Genomic DNA, 15,413 nt, shown 5'->3' with positions numbered 1-15,413 from the left:
CAGAGATGCTAATATGGGAGAAATATGATCTCTTTTCTTAGTTCTTGTCAGAACACACGCTGCAGCATTCTGGATCAGCTGAAGAGTCTTAAGGGACATATTTGAGCAACCTGACAGTAGGGCGTTACAATAGTCCAGCCTGGAAGTAATGAATGCATGGACTAGTTTTTCAGCATCGTTTTGAGACAGGATATTCCTAATTTTGGCAATGTTACGAAGATGAAAAAAGGCTGTTCTTGAGCTTGAGGCGTTAAGGATATATCCTGATCAAAAATAACTCCTAGATTTCTGACAGTAGTGCTGGAGGCCAGGACAATACCATCCAGAGTAGCTATATCTTTAGATAATGAAGTTCGGAGGTGTTTGGAGCCCAGCACAAGTTTAACCTCAGAAAATTGTAGGTCATCCAGGATTTTATATCTTTAATGCATGCTTGAAGTTAAGCTAACTGACTGGTTTCATCTGGTTTGATTGATAAGTATAATTGGGTGTCATCCGCATAACAGTGATAGTTAATTGAGTGTTTCCTAATAATATTACCTAGAGGAAGCATACATAAGGAGAATAGAATTGGTCCAAGCACTGAGCCTTGTGGAACGCCATGGCTAACTTTAGCGTACTTGGAGGATTTATCATTAACATTGCTTTCTAAATCCTGATTGAAAGTCATCAAATAAACTGTTGCTATGGAGAAAATCACATAACTGATTAGCAACTACCTTCTCAAGGATCTTGGAGAGAAAGGGTAAGTTAGATATAGGTCTATAGTTTGCTAGGACCTCAGGATCGAGGGTGGTTTTTTTCAGAAGAAGTTTTATCATAGCTACTTTAAATGACTGCGGTACATAACCTGTTAATAAAGACATATTGATCATATCTAGTAATGAAGTGTTAACCACGGGTAATGCTTCTTTGAGTAGCCTCGTTGGGATGGGGTCTAAGAGACAGGTAGATGGCTTAGCTGAAGATACCTTTACCATCAATTGTTGAAGGTCTATAGGATAAAAACAGTCTAAGTATATGTCAGGTCTAGTCGTTCTTTCTAGGAGTCCTGCGTTGAAAGGTGAACCGTTAGAAGTTAAGGGCAAAACGTTAAGGGTTTTTTCTCTAATTGTTAAAATTCTATCATTAAAGAAGCTCATGAAGTCATCACTACTCAGAGCTAGAGGAATAGAAGGCTCAGTAGAGCTGTGACTCTCTGTCAGCCTGGCTACAGTGCTGAAAAGAAACCTTGGGTTGTTCTTGTTTTCTTCTATTAATGATGAGTAGTAGTCTGATCTAGTATTTCTGAGGGCCTTCCTATAGGTTTTCAGACTGTCTTGCCAATCCAAACGAAATTCTTCCAGTTTGGTGGAACGCCATTTAATTTCAAGTTTTCGCGGGATTTGCTTTAATTTACAAGTTTGGGAGTTATACCAAGGTGCAAGTTTCCTTTGCTTCATCGTCTTCTTTTTGAGGGGAGCAACGGAGTCTAAAGTCGTCCGTAGGCAGGCCGTAGCACCATCTACACAATTGTCAATTTGAGAGGGACTAAAGTTTACATAAAGGTCCTCTATTGTATTAAAGCACGGTAATGAGTTTAGTGCTGTTGGAATATCTTCCTTAAAGAAGCTTTTATCTAATTTCGTATAGTCGGATAGTAAGAATTCGAAAGTTATTAAGAAGTGGTCTGATAATAAAGGATTTTGCGGGAATACTAATACATCTTCAATTTTGATGCCATATGCCAGCACAAGGTCGAGGGTGTGGTTAAAAAAGTCGTGAAAAAAGTGTTCATGAGGCGTGGCCTGATGAACACTCTGACTGAAACCAATTGAATCTAGTAGTGAGTAGAAAGCCGTACTAAGGCTATCATTGTCAACGTCCACATGGATATTAAAATCACCTACAATAAGTACTTTGTCTGATTTTAGGACTACAGATGATAAAAACTCAGAATATGGACCTGGAGCTCGGTAGAAAACAACAAATATAATTGGCTGTACTGATTTCCATGTTGGATGTTGAAGATTAAGAACAAGGCTTTCAAAAGAGTTATAATTTAGTTTAGGTTTAGGATTAATTAACAGGCTTGAATCAAATATGGCTGCAACTCCCCCTCCTCGGCCTGAGCTTCTAGGAATTTGAGTATATGACTGGGAGGACTGACATATTCTTCATGGCCCAGCCATGTTTCAGTAAGACAGAATAGATCAATTTGATTTTTCGGATATCAATTTGTTTACTAGTACTGCTTTAGAAGACAGAGATCTGATATTTAATAGTCCACATCTAATTTCCCTATCCTGTTCTATCATTGCAGTGGTAGTTTTAATTCCAATTAGGTTGTTAAGTATTGCCCCTCTCTTGGTTACCTTTGATCTAACTGATCTGAGTTGAGGAACAGACACCGTCTCATTTTTTGGGACAGGCTGTGGCTGACATGAACTGGATGCTAAATTGACTATGTTTATGGTCTATTGTTGATTATAACTGGAATAGTACTAGTTGTACATGTTACCCTGCAGAAAACAGTTTCAGATTCATCCACTTGTATAGTGCTATCAGGATCAATACCTGGGGGGCATGAATCTGTGATATTTTCAACAGAATGTCAATACTTGCCTTTCAGTGTGGTTCAGTGTGGTCGTTAAAGTCCTTCTCTGGGTTACGGCTTTTTTTCCAATGCATACTAAAGAATAAGCCCTTCTGATAAAAATCTCATTTCAAAATGACATTATACAGCAAATGTATGTAATATAGACTGTGTAGATCAGCTACAGCCCACAGGCTCTGTACAAGTTGTCCTTGTACAAGGCAGTAGAAATCGGACAGAAGTGAAAGCTGTCACACACACTGACACATTTTGGACATCACACCAGAAATAAAGTGCTGTCACTGTTCCAATATGAACATGGAAATAGTATGTCACCTGTGACAGTTATAACCATTGGCAATAACATGAAAAGCATGAAAAAGAACATGTACACGCATTTGTATTTCTATTCAAATGTGGTTTCACTTTTATTCTCACTAGCTGTTTCCATCGACCCGTTTTTATCCCAATTAAGTGATATCGAATGAAAAATGCCTTATGGAAACAGTAAAATCCGACTGAATTTCATGAATAGCGACTCAAATGAAATACGTTCGGTCTCATCGGATTTTCTCTTGATCGATATACGGCTTATGCGATAAACGCTGATGGAAACGTTATTTGCCGAATAAATAATGAATTGCGATTAAGTTTTAGGTCATTTTATGGTTGCAACCCGTAATAAAACGAAGAAGAAGAAGTTTCAGTTCATTTCCGCCCAGTATTTCCGCTCTGTTTGCAAAACAAAAACAGATGTAAGTGGATAAACGAGGAGACGAGATACTTTTTTAATTTAATTAACCAGAAAAATATAACAGCTATTTTAGATAGCAAAAATCTAAGAAACGCCATCATTTATCAGGAGCTCGCGAAGGAAATGACCAACAGGTTACGACAGGGACATTCAAAAACGCTTAACGTGAAAAAGCTTAATGTGGTTTAATGTATCTAAACAACGATCAATCATCACCAGATTTATCATGGTTATATCTTGTCATGAACACTTAAGCCTGTCAAAAAAACTAAATCTAAATCCAACGATTATAGAAGTCTCAAGTTAATGTTCTCTTCATCATTGCGCCCTATGGCGAGGAAAAAGCTTTTTGGTTTAATGTACCTAAACAATGATAAATGATTACCTAATTTGTCTCTCATATTGTTCCTCATAACTACTGAAAACTGTCAAAAAACTCGAACCCAAAGTCCAATTATTATGGACGTTATCTGACATAAAGTGTTTCTGCTTCAGGGCAGCGGAGCGGCTGGGGGTTGACTCTCCACGGTTCTCATTGGCTTTATAAGTCCTAATGTGAAAAAGCTTAACGTGGTTTAATGTATCTAAACAACGATCAATCATCACCAAAAACATCCTCTCCTGTATTGCTCATCATAACCACTTAAAACGGTCAAATCTAACCCAATGTCCAAATATTATGGACGTTATCTGACACATTAACGTGAGATAACTTCTATAATCGTTGGATTTCGATTTAGTTTTTTTTACAGGCTTAAGTGTTCATGACAAGATATAACCATGATACATCTGGTGATGATTGATCGTTGTTTAGATATATTAAACCATGTTAAGCTTTTTCACATTAAGCGTTTTAGAATGTCCCCTTACGACAAGCCGTGGGACGTCCTGCGGAGTAAATGGAAGGCGCTCAAACAGCGATACACGGCTCAAAAAAGAGAGTTGTCTCTCAGCGGTGCCGGAGGGAAAATAAAAGGCAAGTTCCACCTTTTTGATGAGCTGGATCAGATCCTCAGCCAACGGCCCATCGGAGCTTAGGCTATAGCTTGGCTTCTAATATTAACAACAACAACTACTTTTGTCTAGCAAAACTTTGTTTGCAAAAGTTTGCTTGAATGTTGTGCGATTCAGTGCAAAAATGAATGGAAACACCATAAAATGTCTCAAATCAATTCAATATACCAATTTAATCGCAAAACAGCATGTGACGTCATTACGCACAGGTTTTTATTCGCTTTAAAGCTGTTGGATGAGTTTTTTTACAGAACTTCAGATAATTCGATTGACAAGTGGATGGAAACTTTGAGCTTTACTGTGGGACTGTCTCGTAAATATAATGTCATTAGCCCATATCGTGATTCACAGGACAACCTCCAGATATTTAAATTGTTGTAATTCTTATTTGTCATTTGTCTGTGTTGCCACAGAAACTACTCTGGCAAGCCTCAGGCAATAACATTTGTTGGTCTCTATTGCATAGTTAAAACATATGGCACTTATGGAGTAAGTACTTAACAGCCAGTTGTGTATGAGTGAGAAATAATGCGTGGCCAGTCTGTTATTTCTGCTGTTAAAGGAACACGCCGACCTATTGGGACTTTGTCGTATTCACCGTAACCCCCAGAGTAAGACAAGTCGATACATACCCTTCTCATCTCCGTGCGTACTGTAAGGCTGTCTGGCCGGCTCAGCGACATCAGCCCATCACAGAACATGCAGGTAACTGGTTCCAGAAATCCTACTGCTCTGAATAAGTGACAAAATAACGCCAACATGTTCCTATTTACATGTTGTGATTTGTAGAGTCACAGCGTGTACAAAAAACAGTATAACATGAGACACAGCCATCTTCTAACCGTAAACAAACCGGGAACTATATTCTCAGGCGGAAGAATATTGTACTTGGGCAGAATGATTTGCTTTGCATTAAGCCTGTCTGAGAATATAGTTACGCTGTTTTTTGTACACGCTGTGACTCTACAAATCACAACATGGAAATAGGAACATGTTGGCGTTATTTTGTCACTTATTCAGAGCAGTAGGATTACTGGAACCATTCACCTGCAGGTTCTGTGATGGGCTGCTGCCGCGGAGCCGTCAGACAGCCTTACCTCACGCACGGAGATGAGAAGGGTATGTATCGACTAGTCTAACTCTGGGGGTTACGGTGAATAAGACAAAGTCCCATTAAGTCGGCGTGTTCCTTTAAAGGTGCTGTAGGTATGATTGTGAAGGATTTTGAACATCGACAACTTCTCAGTACCTCCCCCCTTTCTGCTAAAGGCCAAAACGGTCTCCTAAGCCCCTCCCCCCACAAGGGAGAATGAATGCGTGTGCATGAGCAGTGATTGACACACAGTTAAACACCCCCCCCCCTCTGGCCCTGATTGGTGCATCTGAACAGGGAGCTGTGGATTTTTGCAAATCACACTCCAGGCTGTAGGTGGTGCCAGAGGAGCCAGATATTTTTTAAATGACCTGCTTCATGTAGTTCTACTGGAACATAGGGTCAGTTTCAGCAAATATGACAGAAAGGTAGTTTTATATATCTTACCTACTGTACCTTTAATCTTACCATGTGTTCCTTGCTCAGTGATAACAACAGACTTGACACAAACCTGCTCAAGCTGGCCAATATAATTTACCTGATTCTTTCAACCAGTGTAACTACCAACAACACCAATAGCATGAGACTAGGGCTGGGCGATATGGAGAAAATCAAACATCATGATATTGTTGACCAAATACATCGATATCGATACCGCAAGGATATTGTAGTGTTGACTAATGGTGCTTTCACAAAATGTTTACATAATGAGATTTTTGATGTATAATCATCAGTAATGTGGATATAATGACTAAGTGGGTAAAGGCAAATAATAGAACAGTAACAACAAGGTAAGTTCAGAAAAGTACATCACTTTACTGTAATGCAGCCTTTAAAACCAGGAAAAGACAACACTTATTCCATATTACGATATTACGATATCCAAAATCTAAGACGATATCTAGTCTCATATCGCAATATATATATAATATCGATATAATATCGATATATTGCCCAGCTGCTACGTGAGACTATTTAGAATTCAAACTTGAGAACTTTAACATATTATTGAATAAAAAAGACTTTTAGAGATAATGGACTTTGAAACTAATCACTGACAGACATTTTATTTAAAAAAAATGTATGACCGGACAGACATTTTTACATCTATATATATATATATATATATATATATAATGCAGTAGGCTGGTCAGAGTGTTGTGTATACACCACAGTCTTCATTACCACTGTCACAGTGAAATTTGGGGGAAGCTGCTTTTGAAGCTGCCATGAGTGCTTTAGGCGGGGTTACGCTGTAATACAAGACCAATACATCTATCAGCCTTCGCCAGTCAGCCACACTCTTGCATCTCTCCTTCTCCAGACCTCAAGGGAGTGGTTTCGGCAAAAAATGACATTCGGGTAGAGATCGTCCACAAGGATCACAATGCAGCACAGGACAGCGAGGAACATGCAAGCATCAAACAGATGATGGTGAGCAAACGCAGTTTGATGCTCCGATGCAGCCTTTTGTCATCAGCTTGGCAAATACTGATATGCATTCTCCTTCCCTGGTTAACCGTGATGCAGATTGGCCGTGGTGAGTTCCAGCAGGAGCCTGTGCTGAAGCAGCTAGAGGTGCTCCAGGAGAAAGAGAAGGAGTTTCAGCACATCAAGGTGGGTGATCACTGTACTGAGAATATTTAGGCAAAATGTCAACTGAAGGAGATTTGATGGCTCAGTTTCACAGAACCAATTACCCTTTTATTTGCAGAGGCAAAGAGTGTCTGTTAGCATCTTGTTCATTGAGAAAGGGCTGCATATCAGGCCACTGCGTAAAAACAAGCCCTATTAAGTATGATGGGAAGGACACACGTCTTGTAGAAGTGACAGCATAACACATTCATGTTTGAGGGCTATGCACGGGCATTCAAATCTTTGAAGTGATTTTAGCGAATTGATTTTCACGGTTTAAGAGACATTTAATCAATACTATTTAAGCTATTCCAGAAAGAATGTGTGTAAGAGTCAAAAACATAGAATCAGGACTTTTTTAATAACAATAATAATAATTTACACTTAATTTAATACATGCATAATGGTTGAGAACAACTAACACAGCAATCCAAAAGGGCAAGGGGTACATCTTCTGCCTGTCCAAAAAGATTTCACAAATTCAATGTGTCTAATAGGATGCAGGTTGGGACATACACAGGAGATAAAAACAAAAACAAACTTGCTAATTTTCCTATTGAACAATCTGAGGAAATTAGTAGGAAGATATAACCATTAAAGTTATTTATGTCCATGTACATTATCTCTAAAGCAGAGCATTATGATTTATGTCTGGTTTGATAAGACTCTTATTTTTCAACCATGTTTTTTCTACTGCCTCAGAGTCATTTAAATCTCAGGACTAGGGATGTCGTGATGCCAGAGATTTAGTAGTCAATTCCAATAACAGTGAAATTACACAGCTCTCCATACCACCACAAAAACCAAACCAAAAAAACAATAAATTCCATGTACTCATTTATAACATCTATTTCAGAATAGAGATAAAAGGAAAACACTTTTTTCAGTGTCAGTTTTTTTTATGTGATTTATTTTCAGTTTCAGCTTTCTGTCACTGTTTTGGCATAGAAAAACTAACAATATGCTGGTCAGAGGTTCACTGGAAAGAGTGCCGACCTTATGTCAGCTACGGCAACGGCAAAGAGAAACAGACTTCCTTGTGGTTTGGGACTTCCATGTGAACTAGTGAAAGCTGTTCTCGTAGATGAGCCAGGGGCTTATTGCGGTCAAGCCATCAGTGTGCACCCTGGTGTGCACATAGAGGAGACGCTATCGGGTGATATCTACTGTTATTCCATGCTGGTAGGCATTCTTCTTCTTCTTCGGCATTTAGCTGCAGACTAGAACGCTTTCAGGTGTTTCTCTCAAATAAATATTTGAGAGGAAAAAAAAAAAGTAAATCTTACAACTTGCAAACAAATTATTTGTGGGATTGTAAATAATTGGTCTTTTATTTCAATTCAATTCAATTTCATTTATAGTATCAATTCATAACAAGAGTTATCTCTAGACACCTACAGAGTAGGTCTAGACCACATTCTATAATATACAAAGACCCAACAATTCCAGTAATTCCCCCAAGAGCGAGCATTTAGTGCAACAGTGGTGAGGAAAAACTCCCTTTTAGGGAGAAACCTGGGACAGACCCAGGCTCTTGGTGGGCGGCCATCTGCCGCCGCCGGTTGGGACACATAGACACAGATACAGAAATACAGAAATATGATTCATAACAATTATAGCAGTTGGTATGATTCGTGTGGCACTTATAGTCACAATAAAGATAATAGAACTATGACTAGAAATAATAGTAGTTGTAGCAGTTCAGGGTGTCGAGCAGGACCACGGCAGCAGCTGCCAGTGCATGGCGGGATGGGTGGGCGTAATATTCTAAAAGGTGATTTTAACTTCTACCAAAATCATTTTCTGGTAAGATACAGTGCCTTGCGAAAGTATTCGGCCCCCTTGAACTTTTCGACCTTTTGCCACATTTCAGGCCTCAAACATAAAGATATAAAACTGTAATTTTTTGTGAAGAATCAACAACAAGTGGGACACAATCATGAAGTGGAACGAAATTTATTGGATATTTCAAACCTTTTAAACAAATAAAAAACTGAAATATTGGGCGTGCAAAATTATTCAGCCCCCTTAAGTTAATACTTTGTAGCGCCACCTTTTGCTGCGATTACAGCTGTAAGTCGCTTGGGGTATGTCTCTATCAGTTTTGCACATTGAGAGACTGACATTTTTGCCCATTCCTCCTTGCAAAACAGCTCGAGCTCAGTGAGGTTGGATGGAGAGCGTTTGTGAACAGCAGTTTTCAGTTCTTTCCACAGATTGTCGATTGGATTCAGGTCTGGACTTTGACTTGGCCATTCTAACACCTGGATAGGTTTATTTGTGAACCATTCCATTGTAGATTTTGCTTTATGTTCTGGATCATTGTCTTGTTGGAAGACAAATCTCCGTCCCAGTCTCAGGTCTTTTGCAGACTCCATCAGGTTTTCTTCCAGAATGGTCCTGTATTTGGCTCCATCCATCTTCCCATCAATTTTAACCATCTTCCCTGTCCCTGCTGAAGAAAAGCAGGCCCAAACCATGATGCTGCCACCACCATGTTTGACAGTGGGGATGGTGTGTTCAGGGTGATGAGCTGTGTTGCTTTTACGCCAAACATAACGTTTTGCATTGTTGCCAAAAAGTTCAATTTTGGTTTCATCTGACCACAGCACCTTCTTCCACATGTTTGGTGTGTCTCCCAGGTGGCTTTTGGCAAACTTTAAACGACACTTTTTATGGATATCTTTAAGAAATGGCTTTCTTCTTGCCACTCTTCCATAAAGGCCAGATTTGTGCAGTATACGACTGATTGTTGTCCTATGGACAGAGTCTCCCACCTCAGCTGTAGATCTCTGCAGTTCATCCAGAGTGATCATGGGCCTCTTGGCTGCATCTCTGATCAGTCTTCTCCTTGTATGAGCTGAAAGTTTAGAGGGACGGCCGGGTCTTCGTAGATTTGTAGTGGTCTGATACTCCTTCCATTTCAATATTATCGCTTGCACAGTGCTCCTTGGGATGTTTAAAGCTTGGGAAATCTTTTTGTATCCAAATCCGGCTTTAAACTTCTCCACAACAGTATCTCGGACCTGCCTGGTGTGTTCCTTGTTCTTCATGATGCTCTCTGCGCTTTACACGGACCTCTGAGACTATCACAGAGCAGGTGCATTTATACGGAGACTTGATTACACACAGCTGGATTCTATTTATCATCATTAGTCATTTAGGTCAACATTGGATGCGATCAGAGATCCTCACTGAACTTCTGGAGAGAGTTTGCTGCACTGAAAGTAAAGGGGCTGAATAATTTTGCACGCCCACTTTTTCAGTTTTTTATTTGTTAAAAAAGTTTGAAATAGCCAATGAATTTCGTTCCACTTCATAATTGGGACCCACTTGTTGTTGATTCTTTACAAAAAATTACAGTTTTATATCTTTATGTTTGAGGCCTGAAATGTGGCAAAAGGTCGAAACGTTCAAGGGGGCCGAATACTTTCGCAAGGCACTGTACTTACCAAGGTACTTTCACTCAAGTAAAACTTTCAAGTATGGTATATAAGACTGTTTGTTGTAATCCTTTTTTCTGTGATGTGGATGTTCTTCAACTCACCTCTCACTGTTGCACCTGCTTATACTGTTTTCCTCATATTTCTAAATGATATCTAGTTGATATCCTTTTGTATATATATATAATGATGCTGCTACATTTTGCTGTGTTTTCCCTCCTGTTCCTCACAGTAGCAGACAGCAGCAGTCACTGTATGTCAGCTATGCTTTTAAAAAGAGAGAAGCGAGAGAGCAGTGACAGATAAGGCTGTCCAGTCTTGCATATGATTTGACCGACAAAAAGTATTAACATATCCTGCAACATACACTGCACAAACGTGGACATTGAAGAACAGTATTGAACTGAATAGACTTTCTGAGCATGATATCTGCTTTTAATGTTGCACCAATTAGCCTGTTTAGCAATTTCTTGTATTCACCATCTCATTTTCTAATTGCCGTTCGTGGGTCGACTTTAGACCTTCAGAGGACAAAAGCAGTTGTTGTTTGAATCTTTCATGTATTTTGTGTGCTGAGTTTTATAGATGTACTGTGTTTTAGAAAATAGCTTAGCTAGTAAAAAGAATCATCGCATAGGAGGCAACAAAAATAATCTAGTTTGTTATTATTTTACTGGACATTTTCTAAATTCATCCTTTTCCTTCTTTTGCATGTAAAAGGACCCCACCAACGGCTACTACAGTGTCAACACCTTCAACGAGCACCACGCCACCCCCACCATGTCCCTGGCCCCCAGCCAGACTCCCGACCACGTTGTTCCAAGCCCACCCACTGGATCTCTGACCATGAGGAAGCAGCGAGTGCCCACCGGCATGTCCTTCACCACCATCTACAGCACGCTGGGTGCTGGCCCCCACCGCCTGTACGACTACAGCCAGCGCCTGGTCCTGGCGATGGGCAGCAGCTCCATGGAGCTGTGCGAGCAGGAGTTTCAGCGGAGCTCCCTCAGCGACTCCAGCTCCGTCCTCGACACACAGTGTGACAGCAGCGTCAGCAGCTACAGCAAGCACGACGCCTACGCGCAGTTTGACAAGGACAGCAAGACCTCGCCCTCCTCCCAGTCCTCCTCTCACAACTCTGAGCTCAGCAGGCCTCTGCACAAACGCATGCAGACCCACGTCTAACAGCTCTGGGGGGTGTGGGGGTGTTCCAAAGAGCCATTTTACCTTTACTCAGATGAAATGTGTGTTTTCAGTGCTTGATTGGTATTCCAACAGAGAGACATAACATGATTGATGAAAGTGCTGGAATCAAAGTGCATCTTCTTAATCATGAGCCAACTTCAAAAAAATCCTGACAATCATTTTTCTGCTTTCTCTGCTCATAAAACAACCAACAGTAGTTTGCTGCTGTCCCCATCTTTTCTCACTTGGCAGACTGCCTCGACAAATGCGCCTTGGGGCAGAGTGATGGTTAGTTACAGAGAGAATATTAGACAAAAACTATCAAGAGAAAAAGTCTGGTTTTTCATTAATAAAAAAAAAAAGGGTGTTGTGAGCCCAGCTGTTGTGAGCCCAGCTGTTCCTCTGCCGGCTACAGCACTGAGGGGATTGAGCAGATTGGATTGAAAGCAGAGCGAATATGTGAGCAGGGCACTGTTAGATCTCACTAATTTTCTGTACATCAGTTACCACAACACCCTGGCGACGGTTTTAGCTAGCTGCATTAGAAATGGGTTTCTCTTTTGGATAATGTGCTGTACATTCTTTTGGCTCTTTAATGGCTTTTATTTGTTGGACATCGTTTCCCTCCTGAAAGGACATTATGATGTTTAAAGTGTAATGCAAAGGTATTGAGATCTGTATTTTCCCCATTTAATGTGTGCTCCTTTCAGCTTCTGTGTATGCTGTATCTCTGGGAAGCACTTTATCGCTGCCAGAGCAGGTTTGTCACTTTCATATTTGTCTGATATTGTGTTGTTTTCACTAAAGCTCTGTAAACCTGTAATGTGATTTGACTACCGAATGACATGGGGTGAAGATAAAGCGTAATTCTTGCTGTCTGACATTTCTGATTTTCTGGGGACTTTGATGCCCACTGTTTTAAGTGAGCCAAGAGACCAAATACTATCATTAATTTGAAGTCTGACAATTAGACTGATGCACTCAAGAACAATGAGTTAAAGGATGAGCAAACACATGTACTGCCACAAATATCAGTTTGAGTACTTCTATGAGGAATGAGCCATCAGTCAAAGCAGCCACTCTATAGAACCACGCTGCAGCAACTGTTTAGGATCCATCAACCATTACAAATGATGGACAACTCCAGAGGCCTGTACTACGAAGCAAGATCAACATGGCCTGGATTTATTTCAGTTACCCGGCTTCACCTAATCTAACAACCGTGGTCCCGCTAACCTGTGTCACAACGCTGGTTATCAACTAGTTCAATCAGCCCAGGGTTTCCCAATCCAGCGGCGCGCGCGTTCACATAAAAGAGGCGGTGTTTGCACAGCACGACCAATCGCAAACATCTACCAGAGCCGCATATTTTAAACAAGAAGAGCAAAGTATAATTCTACATAAATATGAAGAAAGCAGGTAAAACGCCATACAGTCGCTGCTTCCTAAAACAGGAAGGAAAGCTGGCAAAAAAAAAATAGCCGACGCTGTAGATGCGTAAATCACAGCACTTATCAATATCTTCCTCATCAGTCAGGACCAAGATCTGGCCATAATTACACTTATGCTTTCCATAAACAGTCGTTGCTTTAGCCTATTATTTCAGTTGCAACCCTGACAGTGGAAGTGATCGTGAGAGCAAATAAAAAATACAAAAACATAATTCAAACCGATGTGCACATTGGCGACACATGGCTCAAGAAGCCGAGAAATAGCCGATATGTAATTCCCTCCCATTAAAATCTATATATTTCATAAATATACCCATCAGGGAATGTTAACGGGGTTGTCGGTCTCTAAATGTTTTAACTTTTATGAGCGCTTTCGCACCCCTCTCTCCCCCTCTCTCTCTCTCTCTCTCTTTTTTTTTTTTTTTTTTTTTTTTTTCTCTCTCTCTCTCTCCTTTTCTTTTTTTTTCTTTCTCTCTCTTTCTCTCTTTTTCCCTCTCTCTCTTTTTTTTTTTTTTCTCTCTCTCTCTCTCTCGCACGACCGAAGCTCCGCCTGATCTTCTAAGAACAGTGACGCCGTTATCGATCGAGTATTGATTGGTCAGTTGATCTCTGATCTCCAACTTAACCTGCTCCCGACCAGGTTAGGCGTCCAGCATGAGTTACCATGGCGATTGAACCCGGTAACAAGTGATCCACCTTCGTGATACAGAAAACCCTGGGTTGAACCTGAAGTTAGCTCGCTAACGCCAAATCTTGCTTCATAGTACAGGCCTCCGTATGACACAGCTGAGGAACACAAATAATAAGGTTAAATAGTGTCAGATAGGAATAGGGATGGAGGGAAGAAAGCACATGTTACACTGCATAATGTTCTCTTGATGAAAATAACTAAATAGCATGGGTTGATGTACTGTCATAACTAAGAACTTACACTGTTGTGAGTATACATTACTGTACAGAAAGAAAACTTTTGTGCCAACATTGTGTTTTGATTAAAGAAAACTACAATATACCTCAATGCTATTTGACTGGAGGTTTTTTTTCTCTGTGGTCTGAAGCCATGTTTCGACACAACTCCTGGGGTCCCAATTAGTCTGCTTTCATATAAAGCAACATGAGGGCTGCTGCTGATCGTAGGGGTAACCACACATCTACAGTGGCCGAATTTTATGTTATAAAACCAAGAGAAATGTTCTCCCCTCATCCTAAAATGGTCATAAATCCATGTGAGAGTAGCTCCTTGCTTTATGAATGAAGCGGTCGGCGAGTATAAGCAGCTGTGCCGTGTGTTATTGACTAATCAGCGAGGATCATCCCTGCAAACCCCTTTGTTAAACGTGTTGCAACCTGAAAGACAAACCTACACATTTGAAATAATATCCATTTGTTGAAGTAGGGAGTGGGCAGGGCCGTACGCAGGGGTTTAGAAATACAGAGGGCCAAAGACTGGGCTTGCAATGATAACTAAAGCTTGCAATAAAATGTTGCAATGAATGATCCATCTCTCTCATCCTCTTTAACATTACATTCTTACTGTTCATGTCTGTCTCCGTCAGTCTACTTTGTTCTCTCTCACCCTCTGTATTCACTGCCTGAAGAAAGTAAATACAGGGTCAATTGATATCTATAAGGGAAATGTAACCATCCTCATCTTGAAATGTGCCTGTCACAACGTGACGTGATGTTTGTGTGGCTGTGTGACGGGGCGCATGGCTGCCGTCACAGTAGCGATGCGCTACCTATTTTAGCCTTCAAGGACTGAGTGTAAAGGTTGCCTGAATATGTTTGTTTAGCGTGTTAATATGTTCTGTTAATTACCACACACTGTTGTCAAATCATCTGTTAACCTAGTCATTCATCAAATTCCCTACAGTAATCCCGTAGCTTTCTTGTGCACATATTTAACATCCAATACTGCAGTGATTTATATGCTATAGCTACATCCATCAATAAATCATTCTCTATTGATTACTACTGACAAGTGACGTACCATGAAACAGCTGATCATTATGAGTGATGGAAAAGGTTTATGAAGTCTTCCTTTAGGAATTTACGCTGAGCTTCATTAGAGGGTAACATGATCTTTTTCTTACCAACATGTGCTCTCTTTGTTAAAGGAAAGTTTGCAGCGATCCTCGGGTTTAAATGGGTCTATGACTTCCAGGATAACAGGAAATGACATGAATTTTTAAACGTAGCCAGAGAATGTCTAATAAGGGGAGAGCTTCCACTCTCGGGAAAATTCCGGGTTGGTACAATGGGG

General features: G+C 40.4%; 1 protein-coding gene across 2 annotated transcripts in view; it reads left to right on the top strand.

Moving 5' to 3' along the window:
- The window catches only part of LOC120575647 (kin of IRRE-like protein 3), a 363,304-nt gene extending 350,729 nt beyond the window's left edge, over positions 1-12,575 (top strand). For both annotated transcript variants that reach the window (XM_039826472.1, XM_039826471.1), the window contains 3 exons: positions 6,761-6,870; positions 6,967-7,053; positions 11,235-12,575. In XM_039826472.1, the coding sequence (XP_039682406.1) occupies positions 6,761-6,870; positions 6,967-7,053; positions 11,235-11,699 (662 nt within the window). In that variant the 3' untranslated portion in view covers positions 11,700-12,575. The remainder of the gene's footprint in view (positions 1-6,760; positions 6,871-6,966; positions 7,054-11,234) is intronic.
- Positions 12,576-15,413: the final 2,838 nt, after the last annotated feature.

This window comes from Perca fluviatilis, chromosome 16, assembly GCF_010015445.1.
Source record: "Perca fluviatilis chromosome 16, GENO_Pfluv_1.0, whole genome shotgun sequence".
Lineage (NCBI taxonomy): Eukaryota > Metazoa > Chordata > Actinopteri > Perciformes > Percidae > Perca > Perca fluviatilis.
This window is presented reverse-complemented; position numbering and strand designations above follow the sequence as displayed.